We start from the raw sequence: 25941 nt of genomic DNA on the forward strand, positions 1-25941 counted from the left end.
TGTGTCTACGGAGAAACAATGTGTCAAGGTCCTTTCCCCTTGGGCTACGAATATGAAAGTAAGTATATTTAGGTAGATAAATATATTTTATATACATCAAGTGAGATGCCTGGACAAATTCTATAACCAAACACTGGATAACAGCGAAAATAAAGTACAAAATTTGCCAAAACAAAACTTATCACCTCTAGATGACATAAAAATCCCCAAGACTTTACCAGCATCATAAAGTTTGCCTCTGTAGTTAATTAAAAAAACCAAAACGAAGCACCTACAATGTATTAATAATCCTACTTAAGAATTATCTTTCTTTGACATCTGTATGGCATAGTTACCATGGACATGCTTCTTTAATTACATGAATAAAAGTATAATAAGAATCTTTGTCAGATTCTTTACTTATAAATACTAGAACACTTAATACAAGGGGGTTTCATGAAGGACACAATTTTAAGAGGTCTCAAGGCACATAAGACAGAAATGAGTTAACAGGCAAAGCTACAGTGGAGCCAACCCTGACTCCAGGTTTTTTTTCTTGAATGTATACATAGGAACTGTTAACATCCTGTAAAGTGGGTCTTTTCCCATCGCCCTAGTTGACAGATAAAAAGCTGACTGTTAATGGTCTGCATGTAACAGGCAGAACTGTACTGCAGCAGCACTGAAGGTACTATGAAAACTAATGCTTAAATTCAGGAGTGACCCAAGGCTTAATGTGTGTTGCACTGGGAATAAACAGACCATATTTATTCTTCAAGAAACACTGTTATTACTATTTTCCTTCAAGGAATTCTGGAATGTCAGCTCACTGTGTGGGAATGCCTCTGGTTAAAGTGTCTCAATTAAAAACTTAGCTGGAGACCACGTTTTAAGAGTACAGAAATAAAACACAGTAGTACCAGCAATACAAGGAAGAGAATTATAATCTTTCATGCAGGTGAAATGATCACGGAGTTTAAACAATTGATGGCTGTTGTGACACATTCTGTATTACTAAAAGTTAAGGTCATGCTAATTGCTGTCTGACATCCTAATCTACTCAAAACAGTAGCAGAGAACAAACAACCCAAATGGATAAGTGTAACTGTTTGTTAATGGTATCTACTCGCATACTTGACATTCTTTTTACCGAATTTTTAAAGCTCAAAACCAGGGTGCAGCAAATATGTGAGAACACAGTAGGGTTTAGTCTCCCTTGCTCTCACTTTGTGCATGCTGAAACCTCAGACTGTGGGCTGGTCACTGACCCTCATACTTCTTCTAGGCCAGGGTCACCCTTGCCCTGTGAACTTGGAGAGGACAATCGGAACTGTAGCCATCCACACTATCGCTGATGAGTCCAAGCTGTAGAGGCATTACATTCACATGGAAGGAGAAGAGAAACAAGCTTCCACAACCATTGTGTCAGTCTGCATTCAAGGTGCTTAATTCAAGTCAGCATTTACTGAGCACCTTTTCTGTACCAGGCCCTGTACTAGATGCTCAAGATACACTTGCTCTCTCTCTCTCCCCTTCCCTCCCTCTCCAAAGTAGCTCTTATCTTCTAACAGTCAAAGTCCCTCTCATAGGCTCACATTTTAGCTGCAGGCATAGAGACAACAAACAAATTAACATATTTCAGATCATGGTGATAAATGCAATGAAGAAAATAATGCTGAAAGACATAGCTCCTAACAAATCAATGGTCATGAGTGAGAAGAAATGCTGTAAGAAAATGGGCATTTTTAATCCCCAAACTTCCATACTTCTGTGAACCCAGACTGCCTCTTGTATAAGGGTTAAAGCAGATAATTGCTAAATTCCTTTCCGACTCAAAAATTCTATGATGCCAGGCTTAACAAGAACATTTTCTGCTGACTTGATCACTCCCGTTAAGTAGTTCAATAGTTTTGACTTTAAAATAACACTATGAAAATTTCAGTAAGGCAAAAGCACTATAAGGAGAAAAAAATTACGTATAGCACAGGAATTATTATAAAGCCAAAGGAAACATGGACACCCATTAAAAGATAAGACATGTAAATTTCCAATGCAATTACCAAAGTATTTCTTACATTCCTTTGTATGCACTAGATTCTCAGTTCCCAATAAATCTGAAACATAATAGGTGCTCAATGTGTATTTGTTGAACAAACAAATTCAGTTCCATCAATGATCAAGACATTCAACTCTCCAAGATTTCAAGAAATGGTATTACCTACTTGTGATAAAGACATAGTGGCTGGAAATCTTTATTACCTTCCTGGAGGGCAGTTAAGTGCCTGCTTTTTGCCTAATAAATCAATTTAAATTCAATTCAGAATTTTCTTCTGGTGAAAGTGTATTACCTTAATATATTAAAAAAAACAAGGCATTTTCTTTCTTTAGGGGTCAAAACCAGAAAGATAATACCTGGGCTGGAGTGTTTGTAGTCACAGGAGATGGCGATTCACTAACTTTTGGCTCACTTGGGGACGCGGCTGACCCCTGTGACTCCTGACTCGCAGGCTGGTCTGGAGACAAAGCGTCACTGCTGTCTTCATCAAATGAGAAATCGCCCTGAGTGTGGGGATAGTCCTCTTTCCCAACGCCTAAAGAAAGAAATGATTTTTGACTTATGTTGGCTTTGGAATACCAAGCTTAATGTGAAGGAGGAAAACATTGTTTCCTATGAAAATTTATGAAGCTGCTTAAAAAAAAAATTGAACACAATGTACCTCCCAGTGCAAGAACACACCACTAACCATGATGTATTCTTGAGTGAAAAAGAAAAATCAAAGCTGCATTAGATTAAGACTTTGGGTTCAACTACCAGTTACATGAAGTACAAGCGCCAGGAATCTTAACACCTGGGGATGCAAATGCAATCAGTAAAATCCAGAATGTGGGACATGCTAGAGAACAAAACAAGCCTGTTTCTCAACAAATAAGAAAAAAAAAAAAAAAGATCCACCCAATAGATTAAGATTTAACAGAAATATCAGGCAGAGGCAACGTGTGGACCTTGTTTGGATCCTGACAGGAAATCCAACTGTTAAAACACGTGACAGGCTGGGTGCGGTGGCTCACGCCTGTAATCCCAGCACTTTGGGAGGCTGAGGCGGGTGGATCATGAGGTCAGGAGATCGAGACCATCCTGGCTAACGCGATGAAACCCTGTCTCTACTAAAAAATAGAAAAAATTAGCCGGGCATGTGGCGGGTGCCTGTAGTCCCAGCTGCTTGGGAGGCTGAGGCAGAAGAACGGCGTGAACCCAGGAGGCAGAGTTTACATTGAGCCAAGATCGCGCCACTGCACTCCAGCCTGGGAGACAGAGCCAGACTCCCTCTCAAAAAAGAAAAACAAACAAAAAAACACGTGACAAGGAGGAAAATGGGGCCATGACTGGGTGTATGTTGATACGTTCCCACTTTAGGGAGCAACCCAGCTACACTGACATCTCACCTGATTTTTTCTTTTTTTCTGCTAAAGCTTATGCCAGAAACAAAAAGAGAAACATCAGTAACTAAGTGTGGTAAGACCAGGATAAAATGGAGAGATACTACCATTCTGTACTCATCTGTTATTCACCTTGCTGAACTAACACTGAATATGCTATTTATATTTTCTAGAAGTAGACAGAAATAAAATGAAAAGTTAGTAAAAATATTAAACAGAAACTAAATAAGTTTAACTTAGAAAATTATTTCAATAATAATGCTACTTAGCAAGCAATTTGGAAAAGTTAATATCCTATCTTAAAAACTATTGTAGTTTTCATCACCCCTGGGGACTTCCTATTTCGCACTGGTATGACTTTAAAGCTTACGCAATTTGTAGTCAAGAATTCTAAGCAGTACAATCAACCATGATTCCATGCGGTCCTAAAGAGATGGACCCCAAAAGGTGAGATGAATCAGAACGTACGAATTAAACCTCAGACCTAACAAGGGAATCTGTTAATCAGCAGCAGATACTAGACTTATAATACATAATGAAATGATAGTAACACAAATCACTGTGTTAATTTCTAATTAACCCAGAAAACAACACTCACGATTGGTGCTAACCTTTAAATTATATTTGTTTTATCTAAAATTTCCAAGTTTCTCTTTCTCCCCCCAAATAGTAAATTTTTAGAGTCTTGCCTATAATTGCTTCTTTAACACTGGAGTCCACAGGAAGGATGTTTTTCTCTACCAGCTCCATAGGACCAGGTCTTTGAGCAATCTTTTCATTCAGATCATCTGCTAGTCGAGCTCTTTTCAGCTTCATCTGAGTAGCCTGCAGGGATGGCTCTGCAAATGTTTCTAAAAGAGGAAACACAGTTTTAACCATTACTCAAATTACTATTTGTATTCCATAATGTTATTTCAGGCCAACTAACTGAATTTAAACTGATTTAGACACATTTTTGTGTTCTTGACATATTTATGGAAAGAGAAAATGACTGTTTAAGAATTCTCCAGTATGCATTTTGTATTTTTTAGTTCTGGATAGCTTTACTTTGTCTATGTAATTTGGATGCCCACAGACTCAAATGAACAGGACCTTAAACCAAAAGTGGGGTACTGCTATTGTTTGTTTATGGTGGGAGGGTCAAATTCACATTTATTAGGTATTGGGGATACAGAGGATGAGCAAGACGGATGTGGCCCATGGTTCAAGAAGTTGATAGTTCTGGATTTGGCTTCATTGGAAAGTCAATTCTTAGAAGGGAGACACTGCCTCTTAGGGTTATAAGCTTCTCTGCAGAGGTCAATGGGAAGAGCTATCATTCATATTCTTGAATTGATCCCCCGTGTCTCGGTCGGTCATCATAATTAAGAATTTGGGTTTATTTCTGAATACATATCCTTGTGTCTGTTAGGAACATTCAACTATAATATACAGTAATTAATGGTTGTATAGAGGCATCAACTCATCTACTTACAAATGCATAAAATTGGTACAACCAATGTAAAACTATAAATACCATAATTCATCCATCTGCTTTATTCTGTCATACTTGTGTTTCTGGTAACTCTTGTTAATGTTTTTTCCATTGTTCTAAAAAATGTTTAGAAATGATGAAAAATAATGATGTGGTGTCTACCCAAAATTCCGAGTTGAAAGTTGCTTGCCTCTTAAGTTATACAGTAGCAGGTCTTTTAATGAAACTCCCCATAAGTCAGCTTAGGATGAACTGATATTCTTTAGTCTGTAGGTATTAATAGAAAATTTTTGTGAAGCCCAAGGCTCACTGAAAGCACATGGCTAGGAGGTTACCCTGCAGCACATCTGTGTAGCTTCTCTATCCACCAGCTGAGCTGTATGCTTGCCAAAAGTGAGCCTTGATTGTCCACAAAATGATTCATATCTGTTGTGACCGCTATTGTGAATACATAATTTAACTAAATTTATGAGAAAATGATAAAACTCAAAAATAAAATGTTTATTTCTGGGAAACTTAAATGCTTTGGGAAGATTTGATAAAGGTGAGTCATTAAAAAAATCACTGTCAAATTCATTTGGGCAATTAACAACTGTAAGAAATTTGAGAAAAAGGTTGCAACATCTAGGATTTTAAAGCTCCGATTGATGTGAACTCCATTCATTAAAGTCTTAGCCAAAGAGAAGGCCCTAGCACAAGGTTGGAATATTGATAAATAAGTGTAGACATCTACAAGTTAACATGTGTGTCCATCTCATTTTTATCATTTTCCCATACAACCGTGGCCTCAATCTTCTGAGATAACACTTCTAACCATACAAGATGATAGTTGGGGAGAATCAGAACATAAGAATTACTCTCAGGTTGATATTTCAATGCTTGTAGTTAAGATCTAGGTAGGACAGACTTCTGTCTTTATCCTCTCTTACACTACCACCACTGAAGTGATAGCAATATGTATGGAAAGAAAATATTCCCAAGTAAGTAAGTAAGTAGAGCCTGGAATTTTGGTATGTTTCTGTTCCTGGTCTTATTCCTCTATCTCCATGACTGAGGCTGAAGTTTAGCTGCTGAACTTCAGGAAGTAACTTAGACCCCTGTCTGCCAAATATCTAATCCAATCAAAATCGGGTTAATGTTAAAATACAGCTGGGAGTGGTGGTGGTTTTAAGGTACTTCAAAAAATAAAATGACATTCTTTCTTATTTCAAAAATCCCAACTTGAGAACAGATGTCCTAAAAACATCACTTATGGTTCATTCATAAATACAGTTAAATTTTTAAATGGTGGGTAGTCTTAAAAAAAGATTTCTTTTGAGAGTTAAATGTATTTTCCTTGATTTTAATTATATCAATAAAGCTTGTTACAGTTAGAAGGCAAATTGAAACAGATAGCATTGTTACTACAAAAATGTCCCTTATAGGTCAAGATGTTTTCAGGCAAAGAAGCAACCACTTACTTGGCTACTTACCAGTAAACTTGCTTCTTTGAAGATTCACTTATCCCTGACTGGTAGCTGCTCTACCCTACTACTGGAGTTCTGGAAAAGCCTTTTTAGTCCAGCGGACTTCTGAGAACACAACCCAAAGTAGAGAAAGGGACATACCTCTCACCTCCTGCCCCTGGAATGAGGAGGACAGCCATATAATCAAAGATTCTTTACAACAGAAGAGCCCCTACTTGGGGTCGTAGAGACCACCTTGATGCTTTGAAGTTCTCTACCACATCCTTAATATTTAGAGTTTTTTCTCTATCATAGCAGTCTGTTTACTCCCCACAGAGCTCTTCTCACAATCTGTAATTCACTTGTTTTGCTTGTTTATTAGCAAAAATAGACTGCCAGCTCTGTGAAGTCAGGCATCCATCTGTCTCGCTCACTTGTTGGGTCTCTGGAGTCTAGCACACTGGCCAATGAAGGAACACCTCTAACAATGGTAGCCATATCACCTCCTGAAGATTTCATTTCTGGACATGTCTGACCTTTAAGATATTATTTCTTATGTTGAGTTATAATCTAATACTTGGTAATATCAACCTAACTTAATACTAACTCTAATCCTATCATTAGGCCCAGAGAACAAACCTCCCTTCTACCTGACAATTGTCTCTCAATGTCTGAGAAGTTTTCAGATTGTTTCTGTATCTTCTCAATACTTAACACACCCAAGACTACCACAGAATCAAGTTCCTAGTCTTAATAAATTTGTTGGAGAAGCAAAACAATGAAAGAAAATGTAACTCGGGAGTTGATGGTGGAGGTATAAGCTTTCGAGAATGCTTTGCCTTTAGAGAGAAAAACATCCTGGCCTGACCCATGTGTTAACCAAAGATGGAATGGAACTGTCCTTACCAGCCTCGTAAGTGATGAGGTTAGATGACTGAGATCATTTGGCGGAGGTGGGTGGGAGGTGCTAGTGGTCAGCTCAAGGTGGCTTCTTGTGGGTAAGTGGCAATAAAGAGAAAACGTTGGGTGTGGAACTGTCCTTACCAGCTTCGTAAGTGATGAGGTTAGATGACTGAGATCATTTGGCGGAGGTGGGTGGGAGGTGCTAATGGTCAGCTCAAGGTGGCTTGTTGTGGGTAAGGGGCAATAAAGAGAAAATGTTGGGTGTGGGCACTGTACAGGTAGACACAGACAAGCTCCAAGTAGTTGAAAATCTAGGGTTAGACTTGTGCTACTGCATTCTTTATGCCTTAATAAGTGGATACATGTCCCTCACTGATAAAGAAATCCTCTGGACTCCAATTTTTTTAGTGGAACAGTATGGTAGAGGCATCTGTGGTACCAGCTGGTGTGGAAGTGTTAGTCCATTAATTGGTTATGTGAAGAATCAAACCTTCCCTGTGTATCTAACATAATGTTTTAGTTTTGGGTCTTCATGTTGCTATCCAGTTTGGAGGAAGTAAGGCTGTGGGGTAAAAAGTTATTAAAATGGGAATAAACAGAAATGGTGGAATTCTCACTTCTTTTCTTGAAAACATACAGCAAATTAAGAAGAAATAAATCCTTTACCTTCTAAAATGTGCATCCTGACAAGTTCAGAACGATCTGGTCGACTCCGAATCTTGTGTTTCAAAAAGTTTTCGGTCTTTAAAAAGAAAAAAAGTCTTACCATAAATTATTTATTATTTATTGTGGTTTTAAATGTTCTTTAAGGTACTCCATTTAAATAAACGATACCCTTATGGTCATGTGTTTGAGACGAAGAGTAGAAATTAGCACTTAGAAAAACTATTATCCAACACATGATTTAAACTGTAGCCTTCAAAATTGTACAGGGACTTGAAGAGTATGTTGGCATAAACTAAGCACTTATAAACTTTTAAAACTTAGGAACATCGAAAGGTCATGTTTTGAAGATAATTTTTTAAAGATAATTTTTTAAATAAACATAGGATTTAAATCACTTAAATATCTAAACTCAATAAAATCTATACTTCAGGTCCAGTAAAAATCCACCTAGATAACAAATTTCCTAAAAATCCTAATGTGTTTTCTTTGGTAAGTTCATATCCTTGATCAGATTTTCTTAATTAGAAATGTATTCAACTCTTAAGGAAGAAAGCCTTAATATAGGTTTTATAAGACTGTAAGAGATCATTATTGCATTCTAGAAAAATTCTTAAGAAAATTTTGGAATATGTTTATTTTCATGTTGCATGATAGAAATTTTCCCCAAAACAAAATAAATGAATATTCATAATGGCATTTTTAAAGAAAAATCTTAACAATTATCACGTGCAAGTATGATGGTGCCATCTTAATAAAGCAGTGTTGAATGTAGCAATGTTTTCTGATTTAGCCATATTCCCCTACCGTTGGTCAAATGTACAGGTAACAGAAACTCAGTAGGGAAATCATCTAAGGATCTGGTGTCAGCACATTCTTGGCTGTCTCTCTGCAGGGGTAACAAATGACAGAATTACCGCCTCTTATGCCTCTAAAAACTGTTGTTATGCTCTGAGAGCAAGAAAGCGAAGAAGTATGATTTGTCCTTTTTGTACAAAACTAGTTACTGGCTTTAAAAGAACAAAATTTGAATGTCATGTATTTTCTACAAACCTCCAGATCAAACTATCCCAGAGTAAATATTCTCTATGCCATGTATCCTGAAAATACACTATTTTTTCTCTACTGACATACTTAGGAGTAACATTGCTACTTGCACATAGGTATTTTAAAAGAAAGGAGAGAAGCAGAGAGAAGTAGAACATTTTAAAGTGAAATGTCTTACTCTGGCTCGTTCCAAGCTTTTTATCTGTTCATGGAATGCCGCTGGGCTCTTCAAAGCTGTGAGAAAAGAAATGGTTTCCACAGTATAAATAGAGTTCATACTTCAGTCCAATGTTATAGTATATCATGTTGATAATCCTATTATTAATAGATCACATCTACAGTTCCATTAATGTACTAGTTCCATTAGGAGACCTGCAAAATTTGAAATCTTAAATGTTACAGGATAAAAATTATGTATTTCACAAATAAAGTAGACATTTAAAACACGATTGTATACAAAATAACAATGCAAATGTCACTTCAGACTAGTTCTGACTACTCGTAGCAAATCTCCATTGCCGAGGGGACTGTCTGATGACTCCTTGATGAGTCTTTGCTCTTAATGGTCATATAAGCTATAGAAAAAGTCCGTTACGTCCTTGGGAGTGATGTAACCTTGAACATCACACTGCACTTTGTGTCCAACAGATTTAAGGTATCATTTATTTAGAACCCGTAATGGGCTCTGTGCTTAACCATGGCTATGTTGCTGTTGGTCCCTGAAATAACCTTGCAAGGTAGGTATAAGCCCCAGTACAGGTGAAAGGCTCAAAGGAGTTAAGTGAATTCTTGAGGTCATACAACCAGATGGTGGTCAAAGTGGTATTTAAATCTAGAATTTTGAATTTGAAGGGTTCATGCTCTTTCTACCATACCACAGTGCAACTCACTGTAAAGACACAGTGACTCCTTAATATGCTAGCTGCTGGTAAATCAAATATTCTGGAATCCTAGTGTGAGGGTAAGCAGTGCTTACCAAAACGTCACCTACAACCGTATTCTATCAATTATCTTTGCAAAATCTTGTCTGCGTATGTCCACCATTGCCTGGTAACATCCTGCACTTACAAGCATGGGCAGTCAGATGAGTGGATGGGATAGAGGACTGGGATTCCTTGGGCTGTCACCTGCAAGACTTGACCAATCAGCTCTTACAGCATTATTTTCAGCTCTGGCACATGAAGCACCACAAAGACTCCCAGGAGCCCAGTCCAATCAGGTTTGGCTGAGGACCAGCCCCCAAAAGCAGATTAGAGCTGGCCTAGCAATGGTGTCTTAAATATCATAATTTGATCCTCTTTGATTGATTGGTTCATAGTCAGGAATGTGGTGGTGGAGAAATCTGGCAGATTATCAAAGCACCTTTTGACTATCACAATGCTAGATTTAAAATATTTAGATTCTCAATTAATAGTAGTCCAGAAAAAAAAGGTTTTACTGGGAAAAATATCTACTAAAGAGAAAAATCATTCCATATCATAAACCAAGAAAGCAGTTTATCATAGCCATGATTCAGAAGACTGGAAAGCATAAATTAATTCTGTAATTTCTTTCTAGTGTTTTGAAACTGAATAAGTTACCTCTTGGAAAGGTCAATTTTTACATAAAATCCAGATACACAATCCTAATGGCCTACACAAAACAGCCACTCCTCCCCACTAAAATATAAAACCACCTCCAAACTTGGTGACTAAAGGTAAAGAAACAAATAGAACAAACATTCTAAAATTAATCAACTCTCAAAAATTTCTGAAAGGAACAAACCCTAGGGATAGTAGGCAAATATCTGTACTTGAGACAAAAATATGAATTATAAATGGAATGTTTATCAGTCCTGTAACTGAGATACATTTAATTACTGTATACAGATCATAGCATAGCATTAAATATAATTAATTGGAATTAAATAAGTCTAAGTAAAAGTTGTAAATTAATTTTATGTTTTTTGGCAAGCCTAATGAATTTCAAATCCATTAGTATAGTGATTACTTTAGTCATTTCAAAACTAAAACAAATATTAAAGTTTAAAGAAGGAATGAATGTTAGCCTAATTACAGTGTAAAGGTGTTCTCTGTGTAATATAAAATTCAAGTTCCTCTTTTAAACTGCATCCGGTTTTTAAAATGTATTCTAAATGATTCACTTAGGTGCCTGATTTTTCCTTGGAAATTCAATTGGTAATTGTTTGTTGATTAAGTGGATACAACTGAAAGCAGAGCAAGATGCAGGCTCTTCTTGGACACGCCCGTCATGTTCTGTCACGTTAGGGATGGCAGTGATGATATAAATCTTACGTGGCATGATGCCCTGGTCCACTAGTTGTTCTCTCGTCCTCCTTTGTTGCAGCCTCAGCTGGAGCACTGTGAAAAGGAAATAATCACCATTGGAGTTTATCAGCAACTGTGGGATCCAATTTATGTGATTCCAGAGGAGATGCAATTAAGCTTTATCAAGCATCTTCTATTTCACAATTAAAAAGAAGGATATTACCTGGCACCACGTAAGTTGTAAAAGGAAAATTATTTTGTAATTTCTGCCTGTTTAGTGAACACTAAAGTTTACACAGCATAAATTTTTTGTTTAGTTTATCCTATTTTGATGACCAAAGCTATGTATTTGTTGTTTAAAACATTCATAGTAGTCAAGAAAATAAAAATAGTTGGCTTATATATTAAGACTTGCTAATAAATCTAATTTATAGAAATAAGAGACGTGAAATTCTTTGACACATCTTAGTTTTTTAAAAACAAATTAATAGCAAAAATTTATTTTAAGACTGACTATAAATAGCTTTAAGGAAGGCTGCTTGCATAATAAAAATTAGACCTATGAGATATTCCTAATGACCCAAAGGGAAATTTCTAAATTAGGAATTTAAAGTTTAGTAATCTTTGCACAAACATGATACCATATATCTCATTCTATAAGTTCTAAGAAAGTCACAAATCAGTTGACACCTTATTATTTTAATAAAAGAGTAAATTATTAGAACTGGCAGAGAACAAGATATACATTATGAAATGCAGACATCCAGTTTGCCAAATTTAATAAAAAATTAATTTTTTTTCTAGTTTTCTCAAGCAGATTCCTTTTATAAGCATCTACATATTTTTATCTGGAAAATGAGACTATTTCAAAATAAGCGGAATATAGGAGGTGACTCTGAAAAATATTTTTCTTGCTTTGCTTTACATTCAAACCAAGTTTCCATTGTGATTTTAAGTTGCCATTTTGATTTTTGTTTCAAACCATGGATGAAAACCAAGATTAGAATGATTAAGAGTCTGCTTAACGGTTGTCAATATGCTTAAAAAAATTATTTATGTGCCTTTCTTACTTAAATGGTGGGAAGAGAAGACAGAATTTTCTAGTGAGTGGTGATGGCTGGAATGAGAGGCTCAAATGCAGGGCACATGGTGTCTCCTCCTTGCAATAAAACCTTGAGGCCTGCAGACGCAGGCACGTGGCCTCCATCCCCTGTTTTTCAGTTGGTCTTGTGCTGACTGCAGAGCAGAGCACAGTCTTAGGTAAAGTTCAGAAAGAATCTAAGCTGTCACATGGCTTTTAAAAATATTTTATCACTGTTTGATATGAATGTCATCATCTATTAGATACAGAAATAAGTTTGGGTTTTTGTTTGGTTTGGGGCCACAGGATCACAAAACTTCATTGATAGCCTGTTTAGAACTGAAGCAACTGACAAGATGCTGCTACACAAAGCAAAAGAAATAAAATTTCTTTAAAAAAGATATGCACATTCCTGACATTAAGATGTTCTGTGATACTTTGAATCAATTGTGCGCTAACAGAAAGATCTTTTCCCTAAGTTGATTGAGGATTGTATATTCCCAATGTACTTTACTAGGAACAAAATAACCAAGGAGCTGACCTGTGCATCTTACAGCACCCAAAGACCTGCGTACTTTAACATTCTTCTAGGAATGCTAAAGTAAATGCTTGTCTGCATTTAAGATAATCATATTCAAGAAGCAGAATCTCAAGAAAAAGACAACTGAGAGGAGAAAAGGGTTAGAACAGTTCTCCAGTTCAAAGGTTGATACTTCTGGAACATGGTGGTCCATGTCTGTTGGAGAATCTCTAGCAGGAAAATCTTTCCTTTCTCCCAAGGGAATCCTCAAAAGAGTAAAAAAGAAAGAGTAATGAAAATATCAATGGCTCCCTTTTTGGTTTAAAACAAAAACCAAACAATGAAAGCACACATTTGTGAGACAAATCTATCAGACACAATAAGTTTTTTGGGTGAATGGCATCTTTGAATGATGCATACATCTGCAACAACTTGATTTGCAAACCAACACTCTGATGACAACAGCTGGTTAGTCTTGGAAGCATCTCTTGATTGTACATGGGTCATTTCAGGTGCCTTCATTTACCAGGACAGCAGTCCTGTCAGCTGTATCATCTATGACCAGAAATCACACTTTCATGCTAACATGGAAAGAAAGGTACCTGCTACCATGAGGGTAACACACAACATGGATGCGTGTCACTCTGATCTGTTTCTATTTCCAACACTTCTGACACCAGATGTGTGGGCTTTTCCCTCATACCAACCAATTCTCCAATTCTGGATGCCCAACTGGGTGTCCAATGATTCAATTCTGACACTAGGTACCTGGAGTTAGCGTCAGATCCTACAAGTTAAAGGGCTCCATCCCAAGAGACTGCCCTCACTTCAGATGCCAATTGTTAGTCCAAGCCACTCAGACTTTTGACCAATGAGTTATAAAGTTGGGAGGTTCCCATAATCCCCTCCCCAGGTTTGATAATTTGCTAGAACAGCTCACAGAACTCAGGAAGGCACCTTACCTATTATTAGTAGTTTATTATAAAGGATACATACAACTCAGGCATAGCCAAATGGAAGAGACACATAGGGCATGGTATGTGAGAAGGGGCACAGAGCTCCCATGCCCTCTCTAGGTATACCACCTTTCCTCTGGCCATGCCTTGGTCTTTCTGGTGATCAGCCCCTATCTGGAAGCTACCTAAAGACCTTCAACTACCTGTCATCTCAGTAGCATACAAAAACCACTCTCATCACTCCAGAGAGTCCAAGGATCTTAGAAAGAAGCTCTTTGTCAAGAACTGGGGACTAAGACCAAATGTATAACAAATGATGCTCTATTACTCAGGACATTTAGGAGAACTTTAGGAGTTCTGTGCCAGGAACCTGAGACAAAGAACACATATACATTTCTAATTATATTCACAATATCGTAGACACCAACCACCAATTATTAAAATAAAACAACACACACAAACATTTGTGTTTTCTATCCCATTTTCTATGTGGCCAAACAAGCAGCCAAACAACCCTACTTGTACTACTTGAAGGTAGGAGAATAATTTCCCCAATTAACGCTCTCATCATTGCCTATAAAACTTTCCCAAGAAGCAAGAACCTCCCACTACAAGTATTATTCAAAGCAGCTGTGGCCATCAGCCTCCCCCAGGCACATTCATTTATTTAGAGCATATCTGTTAGGTGTCTGGGTACTGCATGGGGTAGAAATCCATGGGAAAGAGCAGCAGCAGTAGCTGTGAATGGAAGATCTTTTTAAAGCGATGTTAGGAAGAACATGAATGGAAGGGGAGGAGGCAGAATTGCAAGTAACCAGCCATTTTGTTAAGTATGTTGATTACCCAGTTTTTTTTTTTTTTTTTTTTTTTTTTTAGCTTTTATCTGCACCCATAGGTGGACACTACTGGACATATTATATTGAATATGAGGCACTATGCCCTAGCAAGAGATCAGGTACATTGCTACTTTGGGTTAGTAGTAAAACACAATTATACTTTGGGAGGCCGGGACGAGACTGGCAGATCATTGGAGGTCAGGAGTTTGAGACTAGCCGGGCCAACATGGTGAAACCCATCTCTACTGAAAATATAAAAACTAGCCAGGCAAGGTGGCAGGTGCCTGTCATCCCAGCTACTCAGCAGGCTGAGGCAGAAGAATCGTTTGAACCCAGTGAGCCGAGATCCTGCCATTGCACTCAAGCCTGGGCAACAGAGCGAGACTCTGTCTCAAAACAAAAACACACAATTATAGTATTACTTGTTGATGTCAACTAAAACCAGCCATTCACAATTGACACAGGCTATTCTGAGAGCAACTACTACTTATAAAAAGTACCGATCATATAGGTATAGACTCATAATTTTGGCAGATATCAAACTTCCTTTCAGAACTTCTGTTCATCAAATTAGTAACAAAATTAATGTATAAGTCACAGCAGATATCTGCACCTTAGAGGGAGACCATCCAGGAAGGAACACGGCTTGAATGATACAGACAGCTTAATTGTCATGCAACACAGAAGTCAGGCAGAATGTACTGGTGCTTATCCACGACTGAGGAAGGGGTAAGGGACCCTGAAAACAGAGGACCAGACTCTTTTAATGATCAGAGAGGCATTCACAGTTGTGGGATCAGGAATGCTTTATCAAGTTTTCCTGGGACCTTCTTGGATTAAGCCTGGAGACCTTCTTCCTCCCTTTTCAGCCTCCATGCTCACCCTCCATTTTTATTATCTGCATGGAGGGAAAAAAGGCTTAGACCACTGAATGTCACTCAGCCTTGCACAACTGCCTGACACACTGTGCTTGTGTTGACAAGATTTCATATCTGTAGCTGTAACCAAAGACTAGACACTGGCCTGGTACTGCTTTCCTGCGGCAGAGGCAGTCTGGCAACAGCTTCATGTGTCAAAACTGAAACCAAGAGCATTCTCTCCTGATGCCTTGCTGAGTGGATGAACCGTACTACTGGGATGACATCATAGTCTCCAACCTCTTAGTAAGTTGAGTAACATTCAGTATCTTCCATGGCCATCATGCAGGAAGAGGATACATGTACAAACTACAGAATCCTCAGGGGATAAATAGTTCAAAACACTGAGTGCGTACATCCTTTCAGAAACAAAAGAAATAAGTAACAAAGATAAATAGACTTCATGTTACAATTGCTCACATTTGAACATTTTCAAAGCATATTATTTTTGAAAAAGGTAAAGGCTAAACAATCCAACACATGGTCCTAAGAAGTCCTGAAGTTTAGAATCACGGTTTAAAACAAGGTATAAACCTGTTTCATTTTATCAAAAAAGGGGGGCAGATATAAAAAAGCATATCTCATACAGGTAGCATTGTATTCTCTGTGCAAAACATTAACCCCAGGTTGAGAATTCTACAACAGCTGTATATTTCCAGATGACAAAACTCACAAGAGGCAGGCAAAGCACCCTCATGGATGGAGGGAGATGAGGTTATAAATCCATTTACTTACTGTATGTATCCCATCTTTCCTAAGTAGCCTGGGTCCCAGGCATTTTTATTAAAAAAATCTTTTCACACATGATAAGAGCCAAATATGTTCATTACACAAAATATGGAAATAGGAAACAGTAGGATAAAAAAACTAAAAAAGAAAATCACCGATAATATCATCGTCCAGAGAGACACAACTAGAGTTACCATATATTTCCTCTGTCTTTAAGCATAAATTTTGATTCTCTGCTTCTACATACTCCGATCACTCTGTAACTACAATGATAAATATTCTTATTATTTTAGTGGCTACATAAAATACTGTTAGGTGGATATGGCATAGTTTGCTAAATAGTCCCTGTTTATCACTTAGGTTGTTTCCAATTTTTTAACTATAAATAATGCTGTGGTGGAATTTTTGTGTATAAAGTTAATTCCTCCTTTCAGTTATTCCCTTAATTTGAATTCTTAAAAGGAAGACTATTCCAATGTAATCTATATAAAGCATGATCATAAAGTAATGAGACTAATTTCCTCATGTATTAACCATTGTCTTTTGCAATTGTGGTAGACATATGTGAACATGGATACAGATGGCTATTTCATTTAGAGAAAAAAATTTATTGAATTATGATCTTTTATCTCTTAGGGCTAACATTTACAGTTTCCTATTACATTTCAATAAGGAGAAAAGGGTGTATAATTTTGAAATTTTTACTTATTCCTTATCACAACAGATAAAAACAATATTATGTCAATAGAGGTGTTTTGAATTTGCTCTGCTTTTATGCAAGAAAAGTAAAAATTGGTTTTAATCCCAATTCCAAAAAAATGAAAGGTAGCTTATCCAATGATAAACTGAAAATGTCATTCCCAGCAATATGGTAGTTTAGATATAAAGTATCTTAAGTATTACAACTCTTTTAGAATTTGTCTAGCAGGTTTTCCATAAAAAAAAGTATCTTCTTTTAGTTCCTTTTCCCTGCTTCTTAAATGGTTTAGAGTGCTTTTAGAACAAAATTTTAAGATTCGTTTCCAATATAAAAAAACTGTAAGGCCAAACTCGGTGCTTCATGCCTGTAATCCCAGTGTTTTGGGAGGCTGAAGAGGGAGGATGGCTTGAGACCAGGAGTTTGAGAACAGCCTGGGCAACATAGTGAGATCCTGTCTCTACCAAAGAAAAATAAAAAATAAGAAATTAGCTGGCATGGTAGCACACACCTGTAGTCCCAGCTACTTGGGAGGCTCTGAGGTAGGAGGATCACTTGAGCCCAGGAGTTCGAGGCTATACAGTGAGCTATGATTGTACCACTGCACTCAAGCCTGGGCAATAGAGCAAGAACTCTGTCTCAAACAAACAAATAAACACACAAAACAAAACTTTTAAAATACAACAACTTCTTTCATGTGATACTTATAACCCTAATTCAAAAATTTCACATGCTTTTTGAACCAAGATATGCCTTTTCTCTTTTGTTTCCATAAGTAGAATGTCGAAATTTTTTTTTTTTTTTTTTTTCGAGACAGAGTCTTCCTCTGTCGCCCAGGCTGGAGTGCAGTGGTGTGATCTCGGCTCCCTGCAACCTCTACCTCCTGGGTTCAAGTGATTCTTGTGCCTCAGCTTCCTGAATAGCTGGGATTACAGGTGTGTACCACCATGCCCGGCTAATTTGTTGTATTTTTAATAGACACGGGGTTTTGCTATGTTGATCAGGCTGGTCTCGAACTCCTGGCCTCAAGTGTTCCATCCGCGTTGACCTCCCAAAGTGTGAAATGTTGTCTTAATATGATGTAATTAAAGTGCCTTTTTCCCCTAAAGGAAACAACACATTGTATGCAGCATATTAATAACAAAGAGCAGCTTAGTTTGAGTTGAGCAAGCCGAGGCAAAGCATGGCTCTGGCCCTGAGTTTTCAGTGGGACATCGAGGATTGCATGTTACCAAAACAAGGCAAAAATGACACTTTCTGGGGAGCATAATGGCAGGCAGCCATGGTCTTGGAAATTCTTTATGAATAGCTAGATTTCAGTTATGGGGTATGAAGGAGGGTGGGAAAGGGGAGAGGGGAGAGGTGATGAACAGCTATCTGTGAGTTAGAGAGAAGCTCCAATGTATACTACTTAATTACAGGACAATGGACAGAATAAACTTCAGGATTATGAGGAGTGAAAAAAAAAAAAAAAACCTGAGCAGTCAAGTGAGGATTAGATGAACCATCTCTGAAGATGGAAAACTAAAGAATACTCTATAATTGACTATGTATTGACTCTGAAGTCAGTACTAGGTAATAAACAGATCCTAGTTTCAGTCGTTTCTCAAACAGATGTTAGGGTAGTTAAGAGAATGAAGTGGCTGGACTTTGGCAAACATTTATTATGCATTGTTTAAATAGTATTAAGTGAAGGCCTGATCCTGTAAAAACAAGACAGTTTAGAAAAGCCAGCTCCCTCATATTATCTTTTGAGCTTGGATACAGGAGGGATTAATTGGATTCCATTCAATACTTGTTTCAGTGTTTCATCAGATAGCAGTGTAGTGGCCAAATGTAGAATTGCACTTGTTTAATCAGGTAAGGACTTGAAAACAATTATACTGAAAGGGCAAAAGACTGATGAACTACTTTTCCTTTCTCTTAAAAATAAATGTTTAAAATGGTGGTGGCTATTACGAATTATTACCACTACTATTACATCAGACACTTGGTGAAAATAACACTTCTTTTCTCCAAATATAAAACCATAAGGCTTTAAAAATTTTAGTTCCACAAAGATTCACAAATTTATAGTTCTCTGCTGTGAATAGTTTATTTTGCAGTCAAAGGGGAGAAAGTCAAATCATGAAGGGTCTCCTTCTGAGCCCGGGACTCAAACAGAACACTATGTGTACTGTTAGTATCTTAAGAATCCCTGTTTTATAATACATTTTTATTGTTAAAATAAAGTATACATGCACATAAAAGAGATTTTAAAAAGAAAAGTGAAAGTTAATCTATCCTACTTCAGACCTTCAGTCCTTCTCCCCAGAGGTAACCACTGTTAGATTTCTATGGCTTGGAGAAGATGTTTTGTGAATTGTCCACCAATGTTATATATAAAATATGCAAAGGAAGTATATGTGTCAGATAATACTATTTATATAGTTTGGTAATTTGCTTAAAGAATATCACGGAATCTAGCTCTCTTTTTTTTTTTTGCCTTGTAAACAGCAGAATTTTATACAAATATAAAGTTTTGCACCTTCAAAGCTATCACTCCAGTAAGACACTTATTCAATTAAACAAATAATCTTAAAAACTATTTTAACAATGTACAAATACATTCACAACATAATCTGCTGATTAAGACTTCAACAAGGTTTATAATACCTACAACAGAACTTACAGATGCCTACAATAGTTTGTAGATTGGTTTAGTTTACAGTTACATAGATTGCTTTAAGAAATACCATTAATACAAATGCATAATTTACAGTATCCCCATTATAGCAAGAAAAAAATAGATTCAGAAAATAAAATGTCTTTTAGGCATTTATTATGCCAAGTATGTAAATGATTATTCTCATTATGACATGAGAATAATGCTCTTTTAGTGGTAAAAGATCTATTAGCTCAAGGTCCACTGAAGAGCTTTCAATCTAGCTATCCTTTCTGTAAAATAAATAGAACAGCAGCAATCTCTGGGTATTCCTTAAACTACGATGATTCCACTTATATTAACTGGGGCTTAAGTAGATGACTTCTTACAAATAAAAATAAAATTTTATAAAGTAGTTAATACCACCGGCCCTAACTGTTTTCACTTGCCTGCATACGTCTAAGAAATTTCCCCACGAAGTACATATTAAAAACTAACAATTATTTCTAGCTTACACAGAAGCCAAAGTGCTCACTCTTACCATGGAAGCAAAACTTTCTCCTGAAAACAATCTACAGAAATAATATGTAAACATATAGAGCTTTGAGACAGACTAAGAACATCCTCCTATGTTCTATGGATCAAAATGCAAAGGTCTCCATTACCTATATAAATGAACACTTTCATTAACTTGGGATATACTGATATTACACGGCAGTGTGCACACCTATGGAATGTGCATACCTACACCACAGAACAAATCTTGACAATGTTTCTAGTGCCAACATATACTTTCTCGCCCTAACTGCTGGAAAGGAAATAAAAACTTAATATGAAACTATTTTTCCTTTTTATAAATAAAGTTTTTAAGTGGAAAAACAAAGCCAACACTCCTCGTTGCAACACGGACTAAGCTCTAAGAGGTTCAGAGTCAAGACTTATCTCTTCAGTTGTTCCCCAATGTAACAAAGCACATAAGCTTTCTCTATTCAGGAAGTCTGATCATCTCCAGTGTTTTGTCTTAAAAACTGTTTTCCAAAATATAAAGTAGCCATGCTGGTTAAATTCTTTCTGCTGCCCACCTTACACCTGAAGTCACCATACAGGTTGGCACCTTGTAGCACCACATCCATGAAAACCACCGCCAACCACTTTACTCTGAAGGAGAAGAGTGCACTAAAGGCAAATATCACCCACAGCACTGGACAGGCAATAAGTCCCAACCAAAAGATTCTTGATTCAGCCTCTGACACAGTTTTATTCTCTTGAGAGGACTCCTTTCTAGATTCAAACACCCAATGGCTCTTTCCATCTTCATCAATGTGATTCCACCAACGTAGGCCAACCATTAGTCTACCTGTGACATTCTTCACTGCCCAAAAGTCACATGACAACAAGATAATTGTTACCATACAGGTAATAAAGCTGCTACTGAGCAACTCACAGAGAAAATAGACGATGATTGCACTGACTCGAAAGAATAAGTGGAAAAACGATGCTACTGGATGTCTGATTTTGACTTTTCTTGGTCTATTAGTTGTCTCCTCTTCCGCATGAAACAGTGAAACATCTTTAGTGTTATCATTACTATCCTGCTGCAACATGGCGGCCCTACGCCAGCCTTACTTCTGGGAGCCACGTCAGCGCAGCAGCGTACAGGTCCGGGTTGGAACTCGGAATCTAGCTCTTTCTTAAAGGCTGTATCTAACATATTGATGTATTATTCATATACTTAAGCTACCAGATTTTTTGCTATTACAAATAATGCTGTAATGAATATCCTCATTCATTTTGGGGGCATCCTTTGATGATATACCTATAAATTAAATTTCTAATAATGGAACACACCCTTAAAACTTTGATAGGGTCACTTTGCCTTCCAAATGGTTGTGCCAATCTGTAGTCCGGCTAACAAGGTAAGATAGTACCTTTTTATTTTTCCCCTTCCCCACAATGTATAACATTAAGTTTTAAGGTAAATTTAAATTCAGAAACAAAGATTACCTCCTCTCACCTAAGGGTACTAGTGACATCATGTCAAATAATATAAATAACTAATAAGCAGTGAAGAACTGTAAGATATAAAAAGAATTAGTGAGGACAATGGGGCTGGGTTTCTGACTCAATGGGGAAATATTTACCGTGGTTGTCAAAAGCTCAGGGTAAGCTTTCTCTTGAAACCAAACATTTATTTCTAAATTTCATAGAGTTTTCTGATGTTCCAGGATAGAAACTTTGAGCACACGACTTATATTTTTCTTCAACTCCCATCATGACCGAGAGATGTAATGAATAGATTTGAGATACATTTAGAATAAAATCAACAGTGTATGGTAAGGGAGTGGATAGTGTGTTTGAAGGAGGAAGAGGTCACAAAGATGATCCTGGGTTTCAGGCTTAAGCACCTGGGTAGACCATTTACTGAGATAAGGAATGCATGCTGGTTATTAGGAAGCGCAGTCTTAGGCATGTTTGAAAAGGAAGTGGAGATGTCAAAATGGCAGTTGGCTACATGGGTCCGGATTTCAGAAGGTCTTGGCAGAGAGTGGAATTTGGAAGTTGTCACTTATGTAGTATTTGAAGCCACAGGAGTTTGCTGAGGTAGAGAATATAAATAGAGAGGAAAAGAAAGCCCGGACTGAGCTCTTAAGAAAGCCAACAAATAGAAGCCCTGTTACAGGTCAGATAGGGAAGGAAGATCCAACAAAGGAAGGCAGAGGAAGCTGCCTAAAAAGGCGGAGGAACCAGGAGGGTGTGTGTAAGAGTTTTTAAAGGACGCATGATCAAGTGTGTCAAATGCTGCTGTTTTAATCCCTGGAGGAGCTACTTTTGTGAAGTGATGGATGTAAGTCAGGCTGGAGGAGGTCAGGAGTGAACGAGAGGCAAGAGTGAGTGCACTAAGTGTAAGCATGCTTTCAAGATGCTACCCAGAAAGAGCAAGGGAGAAAGTGAAAACTTGAGGGTGTGAAACTTGAAGTTGGAAAATACTTGAGCAAGTTTATAATTGATGAAGAGCAAGAGAGAGGGAAAGGGAGAAGAAAGAAATGAGAATGAATACAAATGAGAGAATGAACAAGAGCATGAGAGATAGCAGGTACCTTGAATGCAGTAGGAAGGGGACAGATGTACAAAGACATCCTTTGTTAAGAGACACTTCCTCTATCATAATAGGAGGGCAATGAGGATTGGCGACTGCTGCAAGAAGCTTTACAGCTTTGGTCTGGGACATCTAGGGAGTTCCCAGATGATGGCTTTTAACTTTTTGGAGAAGTTGAAAGAAAGGTCATCTGCTCCAAATGAGATGGGTAAAGGCAAAGTTAATTTTGAGGCCAGTGAAGGAGGTCTGGAATAATCATTGTAGACTGTGAAGAGAAAGTCAAGAAGAGAAACACGGTTATGCATTACCGAAATGCTCCAACTAGTAAAGGCAACAGCCAGGGGGAGAGAAATCAGGAAACTGCATGGCAAGTTATTCACTGGCTCTAAATGGTATCATTTTTATCAGAGGAAAAGACCACAAGATACAAAATTAGAACATTTAGCAGTTCTTTCTAAAGTCTTTCCTAAAGAAGTTCTTTTCTAAACTGAATATAATTTTAGTTTATAACAATTGCAGCCCAGCAATTCTACTCCTAGGTGAAATAAGAATCGGAAACAAGTACTCAAATAAATACATGTACACACATGTCCATAGCAACTCTATTCACAATAGCCAAGAGGCAGAAACTGCCCAAATGTCATCAACAGATGAATGGATAAACAAATTGTGGCATATCCATACAATGGAATATTAGTCAGTCATAAAAAGAAATTAAATACTCATACTACAATGTGGATGAAACTGAAAAACATTACAAGGAAAAGAAGCCAGATATAAAAGCTCACATATTGTATGAGTCCCCATTTACATGAAATATCCAGAATTGGTAAATTCAGAGACAGAGTGCAGATTGGTGGTTGCCAGGGATTGTGGGGAAGGGAGCATGGCAGCAACTGCTTAATCGTTAATTTTATGTTATGTGAATTTCACTTCAATAATTAAAAAAAAGGAACAGTTAGCAGAACAGACATTATGAAACTAATTTCTCAATAATCACATTTCTTATTTCCTACCCACCCCTGGCTGGCCCCTCTCACCACCATAATTCCATTAACCATTAATAATGATTTGATCGTTTAACAATTTGATAACTACAATAACAACTACATTATATATTCCCCATCACACTGCACTCTAGATATCTATATTTTGCCTCTATTTGCCCTACTAGACCTCATCCTTATATTTCTAGCACCTTACACAATGCTTACCATATATATAAGTTTTAATAAACATGTTTTACTTAAATTTGCATGGCATACTTAGACCATATAACTGAGTTGCTATTTTCTAAGAAAACAGAATACAATGTCACATTTAAGAATAAATTACCAAAATAATTTTCTATGGGCAAGTGATTATCATGGGGGCAAAATCAACACTGTTTCCTTCATTGCAGGAATCTGGAGTTTGGAGTTATTTTTGAATTGCTGATCATGGCAGGAACGAAGACACAATGTAATTATGTTGTTCTGAAGGATAAAAGACTACAAAGGAGAGGCTATGAGTAAAAAAGGAAAGAAGCCCATGAAAAAGTGGTAGATTTCTCCACTTAGAATTAATGCAAAATTCAAGCTGCATTAAAGGAGAAAGCACTGGCCAGGCACGACGGCTCACGCCTGTAATCCCAGCACTTTGGGAGGCTTAGGCAGGTGGATCACTTGAGGTCAGGAGTTCGAGACCAGCCTGGCCAATATGGTGAAACCCCTATTAAAAATACAAAAATCAGCCAGGCGTGGTGAGGCACGCTTATAATCCCAGCTACTTGGGAGGCTGAGGTGGAGGTGGGGTGGGGATCGCTTGAACCCGGGAGGCGGAGGTTGTAGTGAGCGGAGGTTGTAGTGAGCCGAGATCACGACACTGCACTCCAGTCTGGGCAACAGAGTGAGACTCCATCTCAAAAAAAAAAAAAAAAAAAAAAAAAAAAAAAGAAAAAGAAAAAGAAAAAGAAAAGAAGAGAAAGCACTAAAGTACTCTCATAGATGATAAAAAGTAGTAACTGAATATCACAAATTTTGGGTTATATTTCAAGGGTGCTAATTTGCCAATTATAAAATGGGTTCTTCTTCCAAGGAATTTTAAAAAGTGGAATGCAAACAGGCCAGAAATAAAATGGTGGTTTGTTCTGTAAAAGCTGTGCTATCTGCACTGGGTAAGCAAACTTCCACCAGCACTTCCTGTCTGAAACAAAAGCAGAGCTCCACAGTGTGCACATAAATATCAACCCCAGACACTACAAAGAGCAAACAGCATTTTGATCAGGAATTTTGATATAAAGACTATTTTCTAATGAAAAAGGGAGCAACAACATCAAGTTAACTGAAAAACTATTCAAATTAGTGTTTGAAAAAAGTTAGGCTCTAGACCAAGTGGAAATACTGCCTTTGATTTCAACATAAAGTTTACTGCATTCTTATTAAGTAAACAGAATTGGAAAAGGAGGGGAAGTGGCAGGTGGTATAGAACTCGGAATTCTAAACCACCATCCCTTGCCTGTAAGGAAGTCCCACAATCTAGAATGTAGCATTTACCTTCTCTTAGAAATTAAAGAGCAAAATTAAAGTAAAAACTAAAATTCTAACAGGACCGCCATTATTCCAGACTAATACACTATAGGTTTCCTACGATAATCTGCAGCATGAGGTCAGGAAGACAATGTTTCAACATTCAGCTTTGGAAATTTACAGGAGCTTCGATAACTCTCTGGTTGGCTGCTGCTTCTGTTGCCATGGAAACAGACTGCTAAAAATGGGGCATGTTTCTTTAAACTCATCATACCTTCACACAAATTCCTTTCTCCTTTTTGTCAAAAGTTGGAATGAATTTAAAGTATGCTTCTCGTGATATGACAGTATGATGTCAAGCCAGGGGCCTGGTACAGAATGGCAGATATAACATTAGCCTGCGACAGATGTACATAAAGATATTGATCATCCACTTAATTGATCACCAACAATGCAGAGGTTAAAACAATACTTGATTTTTCAAACAATTCATTTTTAACCTGTGAGATCATGTTGGTTCTATCCTTAAAGTTCGAAATTCCTTATCTATATGGTTCCCAAAGAAGATAATGTTTATTTTTCTTATTTTGGGGGCAATAAAAAATTCTACACTCCACCATGGTTTAGAATTTCAGTGTGCAGCTATAGGTAGAGCTAGTGCTACAAGCTAAAGCTCGGCTTCTGAATCCCTCTATAATGGAAAAATGTACATTGTATAGAACGTTCTCATGTTTCTTAATA

General features: G+C 37.3%; 2 protein-coding genes and 1 pseudogene across 8 annotated transcripts in view; 1 reads left to right on the top strand and 2 right to left on the bottom strand.

Moving 5' to 3' along the window:
• Positions 1–25941, bottom strand: part of MRTFB (myocardin related transcription factor B) — a 195564-nt gene that overhangs the window by 44088 nt on the left and 125535 nt on the right. For 6 of the 7 annotated variants that reach the window (XM_009250486.4, XM_024241390.3, XM_054533491.2 and 3 more), the window contains 5 exons: positions 11244–11309; positions 9128–9183; positions 7906–7981; positions 4107–4268; positions 2392–2570 (listed from right to left, as the gene is read on the bottom strand). In XM_009250486.4, the coding sequence (XP_009248761.3) occupies positions 2392–2570; positions 4107–4268; positions 7906–7981; positions 9128–9183; positions 11244–11309 (539 nt within the window). The other variant, XM_063717191.1, reaches the window with a different exon arrangement.
• On the bottom strand, positions 11739–24581 carry LOC129050695 (Golgi apparatus membrane protein TVP23 homolog B-like). The gene has a single exon (XM_054533495.1). It carries the CDS (start codon positions 21198–21200, stop codon positions 20586–20588), a length of 615 nt encoding a protein of 204 aa, XP_054389470.1. The 5' UTR covers positions 21201–24581; the 3' UTR covers positions 11739–20585.
• LOC112131402 (U7 small nuclear RNA) lies at positions 17150–17193 on the top strand (annotated as a pseudogene).

Source organism: Pongo abelii, chromosome 18, assembly GCF_028885655.2.
Source record: "Pongo abelii isolate AG06213 chromosome 18, NHGRI_mPonAbe1-v2.0_pri, whole genome shotgun sequence".
In the NCBI taxonomy this organism is placed as follows: Eukaryota; Metazoa; Chordata; class Mammalia; order Primates; family Hominidae; genus Pongo; species Pongo abelii.

Coding starts and splice junctions, on each gene's coding strand:
- LOC129050695 (XM_054533495.1), bottom strand. CDS start 21,200: ATGTTGCAGCAGGATAGTAATGATAACACTAAAGATGTTTCACTGTTT.